This window comes from Protomyctophum parallelum (assembly GCF_964188405.1).
Source record: "Protomyctophum parallelum genome assembly, chromosome: 7".
NCBI lineage: Eukaryota > Metazoa > Chordata > Actinopteri > Myctophiformes > Myctophidae > Protomyctophum > Protomyctophum parallelum.
Genome location: NC_139705.1, coordinates 35,344,131 through 35,360,312, shown reverse-complemented (window position 1 = coordinate 35,360,312; position 16,182 = coordinate 35,344,131). Strand labels below are relative to the sequence as shown.

The window sequence follows — 16,182 nt, the reverse complement described above, 5'->3', positions numbered from 1 at the left end:
CCTGGTATTGATTTAAGGTTTTGGGAATACGTAAATATTGTGGACATACACTGATATGTATGCTTGTTTAGGAACGGAGTATTAACATAAAGATATCCTAAAGTCTATATATGTATGTATTTGTACATACATATTTTTTTTCACACCCTAATCCGAGTTGGCTGTGCCTAGTTGGCTGTTGCCTATAAAAGCTCAGTTGAACTTTTGCTCTGGAGAGGACGAAAGCAGTTTGCAGCAGAGACTCGGTTCCTCTGTCCTCCACCCTTTGCCTGCCCTTTTATTTGCTTTTGTTTGTTTTAGTTTCTTTGTCTTCGATTCCGTTTTGTTCTGTAAGTTTTGCCTTAGCTCCTTTTGTTATCTGTTTGTTCCCTTTAAGAGTAAAACCCTAGTTTGTTATTATTGTTATTATTCTGTCTGTAGTATTTGTCTAATGTATAACCCACTGTCCTTTTGTAAGGGTGTTAGGTCCCTTTTTGTTTTTCTCTTCATTGTAATTCTGTTAGTTAGGTTAGTTAGGGTTTAGTATTGTATTTTTGTTCTTGGTTAGGGATTGAGTTAGGGGTAAACCTTTTATTTTCTAGATAGATACTTTTGCTATGTAAACCGCACCCTGAAGCCAATACTTATTTGTGAACTGAAAAGCTGACAAGCACCATTAATTTGAATCCATTGTCTCTGTTGACAAAGAAAAGAGCTACAACAATAAACTAAAGTTCTTTTCAACCCTGTCTCCTCTCACATTATGTTGTTTACCTTCACCCTAGACGAAGGTGCGTAACATAATTGAGAGGGTTTACGTGGTTAACAAAAACAAAACAAAAAAAAAGGGGCATAGATATATATATATATATATAGGAGATTGGGAAGTGTGTTATACGTGTGAGGAACTGAACTATTTCATTTCATTTCATTTCATATTTATTTATTTCATTTCAGTCATGGTTTTACATGATTATATTAATTTTACTTCTTTTTTTACATATTCCACATCAGAAAAGAAAAGGAGCAGGAAGAAGATAAATCTTAGGATCTTAACTGTAGGATTTGTAAAGGATGACGTGTGTCTGAGACGAGATGCATGGAATGAACGAGGTCATCCTGTAACAGTAGAATGCTCCTGTCCCCTATGGAGCACGTCACACATGCGTGCACGACGGACACACTGCAGCTACAGTACACAGACAGAGACAGAGAGTGATGGAGATCAACCAAATTCTAAAACTGAGATTTGCAGCCATTCTTGGCCAGCTGACCTGTACTAACTTGATAAGCAATTGCTTTCACTACGAAAGAAATCATGTTTCAAAAGTTACAGTCAAATAAAATAGCACTTTGATCACTATAGTCTACAGGACAAAGACGTGTTATAAATTGTACTAAAGCAATATTATTATGTTTGGTGAGCAACACCATTTGTGCCAAAGTATACTTAATACTGAGTCACATACTGATCACATACAACTGATGCGCATCATTATAGCTAGTAAAAGTGACATTTTATTATCATTTTACTTCACAGCCTTCCATTTCGCTTTTATTTGAGTAGACCAATTTGATAGAGCTACAGAATCTATGTGCTTCTATTTCCATTGTATGAATTGCTTTATTTCAGGAAATGTTTGGGCATAAATCTTCAAACAGCACTTCAGTGTTGTAAACTTTATTCTAGCCGTCCCATTACCTGAGGGCAGAGCAGAGGCTTTGGCAAGGTTTGGCAGGACACGGGGAGGTGGTTCCTCCTCTCCTCTCTCATAAAGACAGGGGGAGAGACCCAGGGGCTCACAGTCTCTCTCTGCACCCCAGAATGGCTCACAGCTCTGCTGCTGCTTCTACCGCTGTACAATCAATGAGCTAACTGGAGCTGACTGCTGTTCCTCGTATACCTGGATTCAATTTGACCATTTTCATCTGCCCTCAAAACAGGATATTGAAGTAGTAGAAGTTTCAGCATTCTCAAAGGATTTTGGACTGTGAGTCTATTTTTGGTCATTATAGGCAAAAATGTTTCAGATCTATACGCTCACAACAAATTGCATCATGACATGTGACCTTGTAGATTTGCTATTCTCACTGTACGTACGATGAAGTATACTATAAATTAGTGGTTAAGATAATCTGTTTAAGATCAAATAACCTAAATTCATTGCACATTTAAAGCAAAAACTATTTTACATTAATATATATTTTTTAAACAGTTATCTGTACCAATTAACTACAATGAAGTAGTGGTGGGGGTGATGATTAATATTAGACTTTCTTTCAACAGTTGGGACAATGGTGTGTCCCACCATGAAGCTGGTGCTGTTCATCACAGCACTGACCAGCGTCTGTTCCCAGGAATACTACAAGAGAGTCGAGAGACAACCCAGTAGGAAATCCAGGACTAATAAACCTGGATTTCCTGATGGACAAGGTAACTTAGGCTATGCCTTGAAAATATTATTTACATTATTTGTTTATGGTTGTTGCTGTTGCACCTGCAACTGGTGACATTACTGGTGACATGACTGATTGACATTACTGGTGCTAATTATTTATTATGACACGAGGAAGGTCAAACTACCAAAATCCGTTATGTATCTGTGATACAGGGCCATATTAACCACTTCAACCTTAGCGTCCCTATTCTAGGGAAGCATTCGTCGAAAATAGCCGATCTATATTGTCACAAAGTGACGTGTTGTGAGATTCTAGATTGGCTATTTGATGTTGTAGAGTGAAAAATGTGGACCAGGCGAAAATGATGAAGGTTTTGATAAATTTAAAAACATTTTGAAAAAGCTGAAGACAGAGTGTGTCTGTCGAACCATGCTCTCTTGTGTGCATACCACACAGCCATTCTAGACGAGGACTGTGGCTGCCGCCTGGAGCTCTTCTTCTTGTTGGACAGCTCCGAGAGCGCCAAGGAAGCAGGCCATGAGAAGGAAAAGCGCTTCACTCTGGACCTGGTCAACGGCCTGAGAAAGCGCTTCACTCTGGACCTGGTCGACGGCCTGCAGAGTGTCCAGCGGGGTCGCAGACTGAGCTGGAGGGTGGCCCTGCTGCAGTACAGCAGCAGAGTCCGGGACGTGCAGAGGTTCACGGACGACACGGATGCCTTCAAGGCCCATGTGGCTACAGTCCAGTACATCGGCCAGGGCACCTATACCACCTACGCCATCAGAAACATGACCGAGATGTATAAGGAGTCTCCCGACAAAAGCATCAAGGTAGCCATACTGCTCACGGACGGCATCAGCTCCCCCAGGAACCCCGACATCTTCCCGGCCGTCGATGACGCCAAGAAACAGGGCATAAGGTTCTTCACCGTGGGCATCACCGGGTCGGCCGCTGAGCCAACCAACATGGACAAGCTGCGTCTGCTCGCCAGCCACCCGGACTCCCGCTACCTACACAACTTGCAGGATTGGAACATCACAGAAAAAGTCCTCACAGAAATTGTAAGTATGCTGTTTGATTTTCATGAAAAATGGAGAAATAGATTTAATTACATTATAAATATTCAGAGTTGGCACTAGGGCTGTCCTCGACTAAACACATTCAAATATTAATGATAGGAATTGTTCGACTATTTGGTTAGGTGATATCGTCTGTCTCTGCATACAATCATGCAGAGACCAGACCTTTCAGGTTGGTGAGGTTGAGAACTGATGATCCTAATGTTGAGTCCACAATGGCTACTGGCTTGAAACTTACAGTATTGACTGGCAGAATCAAAGGGATATATAGAGTTCAGACATGGAATTAATTCCCCTTTGTTGTATGACAGTGTTGCACAAAAGTCACTCATAATGCGATGTGAGCTTATAGATCTTTGGTGTAGAGGACGAAAATGAGGGGCTAATGATGGTGGACCCCAGTCAATGAAGTAATAGTCCTACTATTTAGGGTTTAAGTGGTTAATCGACTATGATGGAACAGCTATATTTGGGTTTGTTCCAGCATTCCTACCACACAAGGTGGTGGAGTGATGGTGAAAAAATGAGGGAAAGAAAGAATGTCAATGACAGATGTGTTTTTGTCGACACCTTTTTAACGGAACTTATAGCTGTCATGTATGCATTGTGAGTGTGTATACTCTGAGGTTCAACAGCACTGTTGTACTTTTTTGTCTATATAGTCTTAAGCCTAAAGACCCTCTTCATGCCATTTCATGTCACATTCCTCAGATTACAAAAGCCATATTCTGACACATGATAATGACACATGGCGTTGCATTTGTTCCATATAAAGGCATTTCTCTACAACCCCTCTGGTTTTGATATTGCCCATCAAGTTCAAGTATTTAGATATTTTATGGTTTCATTCAAGGTTGCGTAATTGTTCCGTATAATGTTAATGAATGAATTGTCAGACTGCATGAGATTATTTAGTTTCTTATAATCTGTCTTGTAATTTCTTTTTCTATGCAGGCTGTTCTGGCTGATGAAGAGGTAAGTATAGTATAGGCTATATTATCTTTAGAATGTCCATGTCTACAGTGTTACACATACAATTACGTGTGCCCAGCAGCAGAATGGGCTTCCATGCATCACAACACTGACAGACTGTCATTCCTTTTTGAAGTGCCCACATTGTGGGCCAAGCAGTATCACAAAATGCGATTGTGGTTGCGATTGTGAGAAAGGAGAGAGGGGACCGAGCGGACTTCCGGTGAGTATTTACCCCGCTTACAATTCAAAATATCCCACAGCCAAAGAATAGCTTTCCTTTGAGGTTTTCCAGGGTGATTTCCCTAAACGGCTGGATTCCTTAACATCTTACAGCGACAGAATAACATTGTGTGTTGTTCTGAAATTGAATAATTAGGATAATTGGGTGCGGTTTTCTGTCTCTCCTCCAGGCATATTACGCTGTACTGTATATTGAATAGGCAGACTGAATACTGTATAGGTGGTCGTCTGACGTCTGTAGGGTCTTCTTAACCCACATTCTGACACTAATCCTATGGCAACACGAAAAGGAAGATTGAAGCTTTGCTCTGGCATTCCCAGAGAACTATATTTGTTGCTTCTCCGCTTGTCGTGTCGGTGCAAATTAGTGCACATTTTCCATCCAAATAACGTGTCCCCCGTGGCAACGAGGGGCTCCAGTCCCAGTAAACCTGGACCTTTGGCCAGCATAAATAATGCTGACAACCCCTATTGTCAGGGTCAGTGAAGGGCTGTCCACATAGAGAATGATAACTATAATGATATTGATGTGAGAACTGATCATGAACGATAATGCACTGTAGACATATGTTGAACGTGACTGAATGTCATATCCTGTGTCAATTTGGATGGATTTTTATTGGCTGTTTCTATCGTATCAACAGACAGACAGACAGACAGACAGACAGACAGACAGACAGACAGACAGACAGACAGACAGACAGACAGACAGACAGACAGACAGACAGACAGGTGGGAATTATAATTATAAATACAAAGACCTAGAGACTGACCTGGCCATCTGACCTGGCCACAGTTATGTTCATAATTATTGGTGTGGACAGACCTTTGACCAGGGATCGAGACCCTCTGAGAGACATGGGGTGTGGGATGAGGATATTATCATTCTCTTCACCAGCGCGCAGAACGTGTTGAGACCCCTTCCTAAACCTCCCTAGACGAAACCCCCTCTTTAAAATGTCACGTAAGCCCCACTCCTATAGTCCTTCGATTGATGACAGCTCAGTAAAACCACTTAAGCCCAGAGACGGCAGTGACTTGTGGCGATAATAGCTGATCTACAAGCTCACAACATGTCGCATCAGGAAGCCTTGTGAGCTTATAGGTCAGCTATTTTAGCCTAAAATGACATGCCCAACATAGGATGCCAGGTTTAAAGTGGTTAATTTCAGGGTGTCAGTCACAGTGCTGACAGAGAGATGGGTGAGTGCGAACCAGGTGCCTTCGCCCCGGAGAGATTGTTGAAATTCTTACACTTCAGACTGAAACTCTCTCGAAATTGCCCTCATTAGTGTAATGGTCATAAACAGGTGGTTTTGAGGGCGGACAGTGGTTGACACTCGCTGTCCAGGTGCTGCTCCAGAGAAATGACCCTTCAGTCCGCGATCATTTCTCTGAGCAGCACCTGGACAGTCATGGACTTCATGGACGCAGTGAAATTCCTGCCCTGCACCCCTTGACCTTCTGGAAGAGACACCTCAATTGTCTCTTCAACCATAATACATCCTTAAACATGCACGCGCTCACGCACGCACGCGCGCACGCGCACAAACACAGTAACACACGCACACGCAGGCAGGCATACTCAATCCCCAAAAATGTGCACATCTATCTTTTCCATGTGCCCCCTAAGACACAAACACACTCACAAGCACACTCAACACATGCAACAAGGAACTCACAAATGCGCTCATGGGTGGCCATAGCTGAATGGGTAGAGAGGACGCCTGGGAAATGGAAGCACTTGCCAACTGAGCACTTGCCAACTAATATGGAGTGAGAACCATATTATTATATTGTGCATGCATGCACGCATGCCCACATGCATGCATGCACATCCATCCAACCTCCACCTTTTCTGTGTTTTTAAATCATTTATTTTGTAGGTATATATATTTTTAATTAATAAATAATAATGTTTACGTTCAGTATGATTTCAGAGACTGCAGGCAATATATTTGCAAGCTGAATCATGTTTTTATTTTATTTTACATTTGATAGTTTTTTGATATATGTAGTTATATTTGTTTGATCATTTGATATTTTATACGTATTGAACAGTTTGCTAGTTGTCCTCTCATTGTAGTTGCTTTGGTATTTACAGTCTCATGAAGTTACTGAGATAGCGTTAGACACAAGCAGTAGCAGGAAATTAACCACTTGAATCCGAGCACATACCTATTCTGGGGTGATTAACATTCAGCGAAAATCGCAGATCTACAAACTTGTACAAGTCGAGCTTGTAGATCGGCCATTTATTTTGAAGATATTTGGTGTAGAGGGAAAAAGTAGCGTACCTAGTATAGAGCCCTGGAGGACGCCAGTCAACTAATTACATAGGGTTCAAGTGGTTAAATGAAATGTGTGTAAGTGAATCTCACCCCACTTTGTGTTCCATTCCTCAGGGGAAGAAAGGTCGTCCAGGAGATGACGGAGCCTCTGGCCTGATAGGAATGAAGGTCTTTCCATTCATTCTCATTCTCCTCTACTTTGGTCTATATTGACACGACCCACACAAATATGAATTAGGCTTCTGAGTTTATCTTTTGTTATACGTGTTATACTTATATTCTGATGGTAATCGTTGACTGTTTGTTCAGTAACAGGAGTCTCCAGGTCTCTTCAGCTCTTTAGCTTTAAAGATGGAGTGCCACAAGTTTTGTATTTTTCCAGTTTTGCATGTGTCTATGAGGTGACAGTACTTCATTAGACACACTGGAGTCGTTTTTATGTGCAATGGTTTAATAACTTTGTATTTAGGGTTTCTTCCTGGAGGCTGAACCCTTGACGGGCCAGCTGACGGTCCAATGAAATAAACAGTAATATAATGACATCACATTATCAGCCCCTCCCCTAACCCCTCCCCCTTTGTCATATAACTACACCTGTGGGTGCAGCTTCAGTTCAGGTGGATCACCACTCATCACCACCCACCACCACCCACTTAATGAACTGGTGGGCGTGCCCACATAAAAACATTATTTTAACAAATACTGTACACTTTTTTGAAAAAAAAAAAATAATAACAATAAGACCTGATGATCATGTTTTAGGTTATACAAAAATCACGGCACTCCATCTTTAACAGAGACTCAGAGAGTGCATTTTCATATTGGGATATGAGTTTGACCCAATCAGAAGAGAGAACTCACACAAACTACATTTTTTTTACTATCACAATATAGAGCTTTACCTTTTACAAAAAGGTAACACACAATAATGTCATAGTAATAAAATATAAAAATATTCCCTACCTTTGAAATTTTTACTTTTCTTTTAAATTGTATTTACATTTATGTATTTGTTGTTTGTATGTGATATGTACTAAGTCAGTAATCATTTCATAACAGGGGGAAGCAGGGTTAAGTGGACTTCCTGGCCGAGATGGCACTGAGGTAAATATCTTATACTATTTAACGCAATAATAGGTATTGAACATATTTTAATTAATTAAACATTACTTTCACCAATCTGTATGTAACTAGCACGTCTGCAGTGATTGGAGGGGGTCTACCTAATCTTTCTTTTTAAATGTAAACCCTATAGTGTCAGGTAGGATGGTTGACAAGTAGTAGTACTGTGATATTTGTAAACTTGTCTGTACTGTATATTATGCTGTGTGGACCCCAGGAAGAATATTGCCAGGTGTAACAGTCAATGGGGATTCTATAAACTCATAAACTGCCTGAAGCTCATGAGCGTAAAGTATCTCAACTTGGTCTCTCATGCAGGCGAAGTGTTAAAATACTAGATTATGTATGTAACAGTTATGGATTGCAGCACCTGTATACATCACAAATATATTGATATAATTCACATTCAAATTCTAACCTGATTATATCCACTTGCAGGGAAAAACTGGTTACAAAGGAGAGCAGGTATATCTTTCAGTTTAATGACAGTGTTAAATTGTGTTGAAGTATAGTTGGAACTGTGTTTGATGCTATTTTCTATTTCAGGGTGAAACGGGTGAATGTGGCACTCCAGGAATCAAAGGCGACAAGGTATAGAAACACTATCTTCAATATACTGTACATAAAGTAGCCTAGACATTTTGTTTGGCCGTAGCTGAGTGGACTGTAGAGACTGACCCGACTTGGAATTGGAAGCTTCGCAGTTCAACTCTCGTCCAGTCTATATGTGTCGATGTGACACGTAACCTCTAACAAGAACCCCTGTGGGCTCATCTGAGCCACCTGATGCAGTAAAAGTATTCTCCCCTGGAATACTCCATTTACCATCTATTGCCATTTTATGTCAGATTGTCTTTTTCTCCACATCTTGTGATATTTACTGTCTTTCCTCTGTGATGTTGACCAGGGTCCTGAGGGTCCATTCGGTGCAAGAGGACCTAGAGGCCTGCAGGTCAGTGATGGAACATGTATTAGCATATTCTTTGAGATACACATAAGGGTATTTCCGAATCCGCTATTCTTTCACGGGATAAAAACATAGCTTTCACCATTGGAATTGAATTACGGAACATTATACATACATACCCATTCTTACATTTGGAAGCTTGTACTAGTAAATGTTAATTATTGTAACAAGATACGGGAGCAGAGTCATTTCCATATTCTGTGTCATCATATATTTCCACTGAGAATGAAATGTTGCTGTTCTTTATTTTCTGTGAGGATACTCCAAGGCAGCGCATCAAAGATTATGCCTAATCTTCACTTAGTTTATAGCGTGCCGCTGTCACATGCCGAAAATAGCTGATCATCAACAACATGCAACATGAACATGCATCGTGATGTCTTGTATGTCTTGTAGATCTGCTATTTTCAGGTGTGCGAGTGCGACACAGGTGTGTGAACAGTGTGATAAGTATCATGTTGCGTCCACATGAGCAAACGCAACGACACAGTCCACAGTACCATTCAATGTCAATGGAAGCAAGTGACGTGAAGCTACGTAGCAAATCCAACGTTTGTAGCTGCTGCAAAAGCTACAACAGCTACAAATACACTGTGTAAAATGGTGCATTTATATAGCGCCTTTATCCAAGGCGCTTTACAGAGATTGTGCATTACATTCACCCATTCATACACCGATGGCAGCGGAAACCATGCAAGGCACCAACTAGCACATCGGGAGCAATTAGGGGTTCAGTGTCTTGCTCAAGGACACTTCGACAGTAACTCTGGGGGAGCCTGGGTTCGAACTGGCAACCTTACGGTTGCCATCCAGGCACTCTACCCCTGAGCCACCGCCGCTGTGTAGCTTTGTACAGTAGTGTGATGTCACACAGCTACCTTAATGCACACATGCATATACACAAACATACATTATTTGTACACGCACGCACGCACACACGCACACACACAACCAGAACATGCTATCCACATGTACCTTATTAATGGCTGTATGTTCTTCCTGCCCAGGGGTTACCAGGACCACATGGTGACATGGGACCAGAGGGCCTTCAAGGAAAGCAGGTTGGTGCATTTTGTGCGGAAGGAAAGGCCATGAGCACCTACAAAAAAAACATCTGCTGTGACCTTTACTTTTCCTTCTATTATGAGTTTAAACAACAGGTTTCTGCATTACCACCCAAACATATAGCATGGTGGCCAGGCCTGTCTCCCTGGAGTCCCTGGTAATAGGCACCTGTGGGAATGTTTGGCAATCAGCCAGCTTCTTCTCCTTCATTACTGTAATTCACCAGCATGGGCATTAAATCAGAAGTGCACAAATCCAGTGCCAAGTTCTCCTGTATCCTGTATCCTGCTTCTAAACACAGCATAGGAACTGCCTACAGCATTGTCAGTTGTGTCAGTGCTTTGACAAAGAGTGACATTTGTCTGTTGAGGATGGATGGGAGTGATTAAGATGATAATAACCGTGTAACAGTCTACAAACCATCCAACTGCTTCAATGGTGAAAGGAATTACAAGCTAAAACATCCGGGACAACACTCCCAAACTGTGGAACGAACTCCCCATTGCAATTACAACTGCAGACTCACTCCCAATCTTCCACCACAATCTGAAGACTCACCTCCTCAGACTCCACCTTAACCCGTAGCACTTGCACTAGCATTGCCGACCTTCCAGGCTTATGGGCTAAAATGTCATTTATATAGCATGTTATGTAGACCGATGCCAAGTCATTGTTGACCTGGCATCCTGTAGTGTAGTGTGTATAGTTTTAATGTACAGACTATTGATTTTGTTTATACTGTTAGACTGATGACTGATTGGTGACTGGTTCTTGGTTTATGTAGAAGGGAGTTCCAACCGCGCCTCTAGCCTATAGCAGGCCAGTCTGGTGCATCTCAGAAGCAGGACAGGTAACATGCGAAAAAGAAGGCACTGGAGCAGCTCAGACAATTTAGGCCCACCCTGTTTAATATAACAGGGTGGAAATAAACGTTTCGACGTTTCGATGTTTAAGTTACATCTTCGCCAGGTTCTTGGTTTACTTTTGATTCTAGATGATTATTTCTATGCATTCGCAATGTGTAGGGGGGCATGTTAGTATTAAATGTTTGTTTCCTTGGTCTTTGTAATCAGAAAGAGCTGAACTAGATGACACATTTCCAGGTATTTAGGGAACGATGAAGGCCATGTTTGTCGGTTTAGTTCGTAGGTAATGGAATGAAAATAGTATAAGTTCCATCTTGTTCCGTTACGACTTGTCAAGTAATTGGACTGTCAATTTTTTGACAGGTTCCATTCCTTTGTCTCATCTCCCTCGTTTAATAAAAAAAAAGTGGTCTGAACCCCAAGTAAATCTCATAATTACTACAACAGCCTCAAGAGAAATAGGTCTGGTTGTTCTGGGACAAGCTTTATGTGTGCTGAGACATCAATGGAACTGATGACAATGTCAAGCTTGTTTGTTCTGACTTGTAGGAAGGGATCATATATCTTGCCTACCACCCAATTTACATTATATGCAACCACCATGATTTACAAGGGTTACTATAGTAGTCCTGATAACCTTCAAAACACCATCAGGTATCTCTGTAATGTAGTCTCTGCGATAATTGCCCTTTTCCCCCCTTTTGTTTTTAAATGTTCACAGTAAAATCTGTGTTAATTAATTTTAACTTTGAATAAAGGTGGTTGCACACTGGTGAGTTTTTTCGCTGCGTTTTGCGGATCCCAAAGGAGTATCACTAGCTGTCAGCCTGTCACCAACACCCCACTATAGACCCCACTAGACAGTTGCGGAAAATTGATAAAATCGACACAGGTACAACTTTGGCCAATCAGCATGGATGTTAACTAACTAATCAGAATGATCAGAACATGGGTTATTGTCCTATGACATTGCATGGTGTGAGTTTCAGTGCTTCTTGTGTATGTAATCTTGTGTTTATATTTGTGGTCATAGGGTGAACGGGGCCCAGCTGGCCCACCTGGTGTTCAAGGTGAAACCGGAATCGGACTTCCTGGACCAAAGGTACATTCTCTTGTCAACTGTATTTTGCCGTATTTTGACATTTGGCTGATACTGTATGTTATGTCCTGCACCAGCTTTGCACTTCACTACCTGTGTTTACCTACAGGGTGACATGGGATTCCAGGGCCGCCATGGCCCTCCTGGACCGCCAGGGATGGGAGAAAGTGGCCCCCCTGTAAGTTAAGAAACCACACCAGTCCTGTAGCGCATTGTCTGACATTGGCCTATAGTTTCAGTAAACATACAGTACACTCAGCAGAAAACTACCCAGGGTTGTGTTTGCGTGCGTGCGTGCGTGCGTGCGTGCGTGCGTGCGTGCGTGCGTGCGTGCACACACACGTGTGTGTGTGTTCTTTTCTTTCTTTTTTTTCAACCCTCATGTTAAGCAATATTTCACTGACAATGTGCAAATTTCACATGAGCCCAATTCATACTTTGTTTTACGGCATTGTGGAAGGCCGGTGTTACATGCCGGTATCGCATACCAGTCAGCCACACGCCAGTGTGGTAAGCTGGTGTCGTATGTCGGTGTCGTTGCCGGTGTCATATGCCTTTGTCATAAGCAGCTTTTCACTCATTAAATATCTTTTCTGAAAATGGAGAACTTTTCTCATTTTAAGTCATTTCCATATAATTATTTAAAAATAGCAACTGATATTGTCTAGATATGGACTAGTAAGTAAATATATTAAGTTCCCTTATGTGTTGCCCTATACTTAAATGTTTACTGCCCACAATCTAGAGGCTTGTATGTGTGACTACCTCCGGTGATCCCGGATCAGCGATCACGGTGGGAAATGTGATCTGTTCTGCAGTTACAAAGGTACTTTGATCTGAGCAATGTTTTGGGGACATGCTGACTGTCTTCTCTTACAGGGGCCTCAAGGGCCACAAGGTGTTCAAGGGGAAAAAGGGCCTCAAGGCGAGGGATTCCCTGGACCAAAGGTACGATTATGCATCTGTCAAAACAAAAGAAACGTGATCTGGGTCAACACTACACTCCTGTGTTAACCGTTTTAAAGGTGTAGCCAACAGCCAGGCGTCTAGAATCCGATTGGTCTGTATACATACATTATGTATGTGCGTATTTCTGTGTGGGTATATTCACACACAAAAGTTATGGATTGCAGCTAGAACACCGTACAAACTATAATAAAGAGAAAAGTATATCTCACAGTTTACACATATCCGTTAATCCTGGGGTAGCCTTTGGTCAGTTGAGAATTTTCTGCAGTTCACCTTGAATGAATGATTTGGCTGAATCTTATAAATGTTCACCCATATCAGCCATGGTAACAGTTAGTGATGCACCGATGTATCGGCCACATAATTGGTATCGTCCAATATTGCTGTTATTGGTCAATATCGGTATCTGCAAATAAAACCTGACATTAACCGATAGCAGTAGCCGATGTTTATCTGATGTTGATAACCATACATTTTGCATTGGCTATGTTGGTGTGTTGGTTATCTGTAGTCTACCAAGCTGTAGATTCTGAACATTTATTTGTTGTATTGAATATGTATTTGTTTCTCTGGCACAAAAGGGGGAAATAAAAACAACAAAAATCGGTATTAGTAAAGGCTATCGGCTAAAATGTTATTTTAAACATCGGTATCGGCCAAGGATTTCCACATCTAACGCAAAAGCCAACACAAACTTAACCAGATGTTAAATCTGAATCCAGAGAATAAACAGGTGCCATCTAATTGAACAAAAGATATATCATTTGATGACCTGATATAGTCATCAGTTTTGATATAGCTCATTTTAGAAATTCACCTGACCGTAACACATGGAAGACAATACACTAACATGAAAAGGGTCCTTTTAGACTAGAGCATGGACTAATTTGTACATGTTTGCTGTTCATCAGCACATGGCCTACATCTGTCAAAACCAGACCTCACTGTTCCAACTCACTGACTCACTGAGCCTCAAGGTTTCACCCAAGTGTTACAGTTCCATTCATACTTCTGTTCATGCGTTACTGTAAGCCTGAGAAAGAAAAGAGGAAAAATGCCTCCATGTTGCAGCTTGTTACACAGTATGCAAACTGTAGAACGTCTCTATAGAGACATATCCTGTTGAAATGGATCGAGACTTCCTTATAAGACATGCAGAACAATATAAATAAAATATATAAAACATGGCAATTATTTTTTGCTTTGGCATGCAGAAGCAGTCTTCTTGGCCCTATCATTAGCATTATAACCACATCATAGAGATGGTAAAATTATATTAGCTAAATAAACTAATAAACTAGACAACAAAGTACCCAACATAAATAGCCTCCTGCGGTTTATTGCACATCAAGTCAGGACTTGTGACAATGGGAGGGAAGGCCAAGTTTATACGATTGTGGGGGAAATCTACACACAACTTTTATTTGTGAAGGCAGCTCCTGGCCTAGGTTACAATTGTCCTAAGGCAGCTAAACATCTGTTAGACCTGCAGCTCATTGGCATCCCCTCCCAAAACATCCCCTCCCCTAATTGGAGAAAGTAGCTCTATGTAACTACAGTATGTCTGTATCTGCATGCCATTGAATTGGACATGTTGAGTCTATAAACAAGTTTTACTTTACTGTACTTACATTATGTTAGTACATTACTTGCATTACTTCCAGGTTTTGCTATTGGTTGTGCTGCAAGTCCATTATTTACACTTGACTCTAGAGTTCACTCTAGGGTTCATGCAGTTAAGCACATATAGAACAACTAACATATTTCCATTACCATATCTTTGGATAATTTCATGAGCACAGGAGTGTAACAGGTGCTAGCTTGTTCTTTTTCCTGACTGAGAACAATGTTGGCTGTGAACCAACAAACTGTGATATGATATGCAGAGTCCGGGTTATGACCTTGTTTTTGTTCCACAGGGGGACCGGGGGCTGGCGGGGCCGAGGGGGCTACGTGGACAGGCGGGTGCAGGAATCAAAGGAGAAAAGGTAGGCTGTAAATACATCAGCTAATGAATGCCATTCGCGTAAAGAACTTACCACGTCTGCTCCACAAAGCATCAAATGAAATCCATAAAGAAGCCTGAATGTCCTTTCAGGCTACAATTAGACAGACAGCTCGCAGGAATTCTGTAATGAGACAGAACGGAGCAGATGGAAGGCTCTGGTTACTGTGGGAAAGTTTAACATCAACCACTTAATCCCTATTTTCCAAAACTGCAAAGAAATATCACATCTCGATGTGACACATTGTGAGCTTGTAGTTCTGGTATTGTTTTTATACAGTAGGTGAAATTGTTCACCCATGTCCAAAATAGGGACGGACGTCATGTTAAAAGTGGTAAAAGGTCCATGGTACAGCACCACTGCCACATGCCATGAACTAATCCAATTCAGTCCAGAACAGCAGTGGGCAATTATCAGGAAAAGAGAAAAAGAACCTGCACACTCATCTGCTCCAAAAGTTATACTTTATTGACAACGTTTCGAGCCAAGGCTCTTCGGTCAAACATAATTGTGATCAGGAGCTTGCATCTCCATCCGTTATGACTATGCTAGTATAAAATATACTGTATATGACTGTGGTTTAAATACAGCAGAGATAGTTCAGCTAAGAGCTAACATTATTTCAACTTCGAGACTTCGTTGCTTTGTTTAATGGTATCAGTGTCTTGAAGAAATGAAACCTAATTTTACTCTTACTCATACTTTTGTGTATTGGGATATAACAAAAGGCTCATAGTCATTTCAGAGAAACAAAACAGTTAGATAATTATTAGGACAACATGATCAAATATGCAAGTAATTTGATTGAATTCAAAGGTGCGTGTTGAAAAAGAAAACAAAATGAGGCAGAATATCAGGTAGCAGATAGCAGATACCGGTATATACACTGTATAAATTAATACCGGATATATATAGCAACAGATATAACATCTGAATCAGAATTCAAGATTGTTGCATATTGAATATTGATTCTTGCCTATGTGTTTACCTCCAGGGTGAATTTGGACCTCTAGGTTTTCCAGGGCACATTGGCCTGACAGGATTGGGCATACAGGGGGAAAAGGTTTGTAAATGTGTCCTTATGTGACGCACGCACGCACGCACACACACACACACACACACAC

At 41.2% G+C, this 16,182-nt stretch overlaps 1 protein-coding gene across 1 annotated transcript in view; it reads left to right on the top strand.

The window, feature by feature from the left end:
- Nucleotides 1-1,876: 1,876 nt before the first annotated feature.
- LOC310862052 (uncharacterized protein) overlaps nucleotides 1,877-16,182 on the top strand; it is a 30,379-nt gene continuing 16,073 nt past the window's right edge. Inside the window, exons 1-16 of the mRNA XM_083769788.1 lie at nucleotides 1,877-1,970; nucleotides 2,267-2,413; nucleotides 2,836-3,440; nucleotides 4,413-4,433; nucleotides 4,624-4,653; nucleotides 7,079-7,132; nucleotides 8,024-8,068; nucleotides 8,525-8,551; nucleotides 8,633-8,677; nucleotides 8,994-9,038; nucleotides 10,061-10,114; nucleotides 12,018-12,086; nucleotides 12,193-12,261; nucleotides 12,963-13,031; nucleotides 14,972-15,040; nucleotides 16,053-16,121. Coding sequence (XP_083625914.1) covers nucleotides 2,275-2,413; nucleotides 2,836-3,440; nucleotides 4,413-4,433; nucleotides 4,624-4,653; nucleotides 7,079-7,132; nucleotides 8,024-8,068; nucleotides 8,525-8,551; nucleotides 8,633-8,677; nucleotides 8,994-9,038; nucleotides 10,061-10,114; nucleotides 12,018-12,086; nucleotides 12,193-12,261; nucleotides 12,963-13,031; nucleotides 14,972-15,040; nucleotides 16,053-16,121 — 1,410 coding nt within the window. The 5' untranslated portion in view covers nucleotides 1,877-1,970; nucleotides 2,267-2,274. The remainder of the gene's footprint in view (nucleotides 1,971-2,266; nucleotides 2,414-2,835; nucleotides 3,441-4,412; nucleotides 4,434-4,623; nucleotides 4,654-7,078; nucleotides 7,133-8,023; nucleotides 8,069-8,524; nucleotides 8,552-8,632; nucleotides 8,678-8,993; nucleotides 9,039-10,060; nucleotides 10,115-12,017; nucleotides 12,087-12,192; nucleotides 12,262-12,962; nucleotides 13,032-14,971; nucleotides 15,041-16,052; nucleotides 16,122-16,182) is intronic.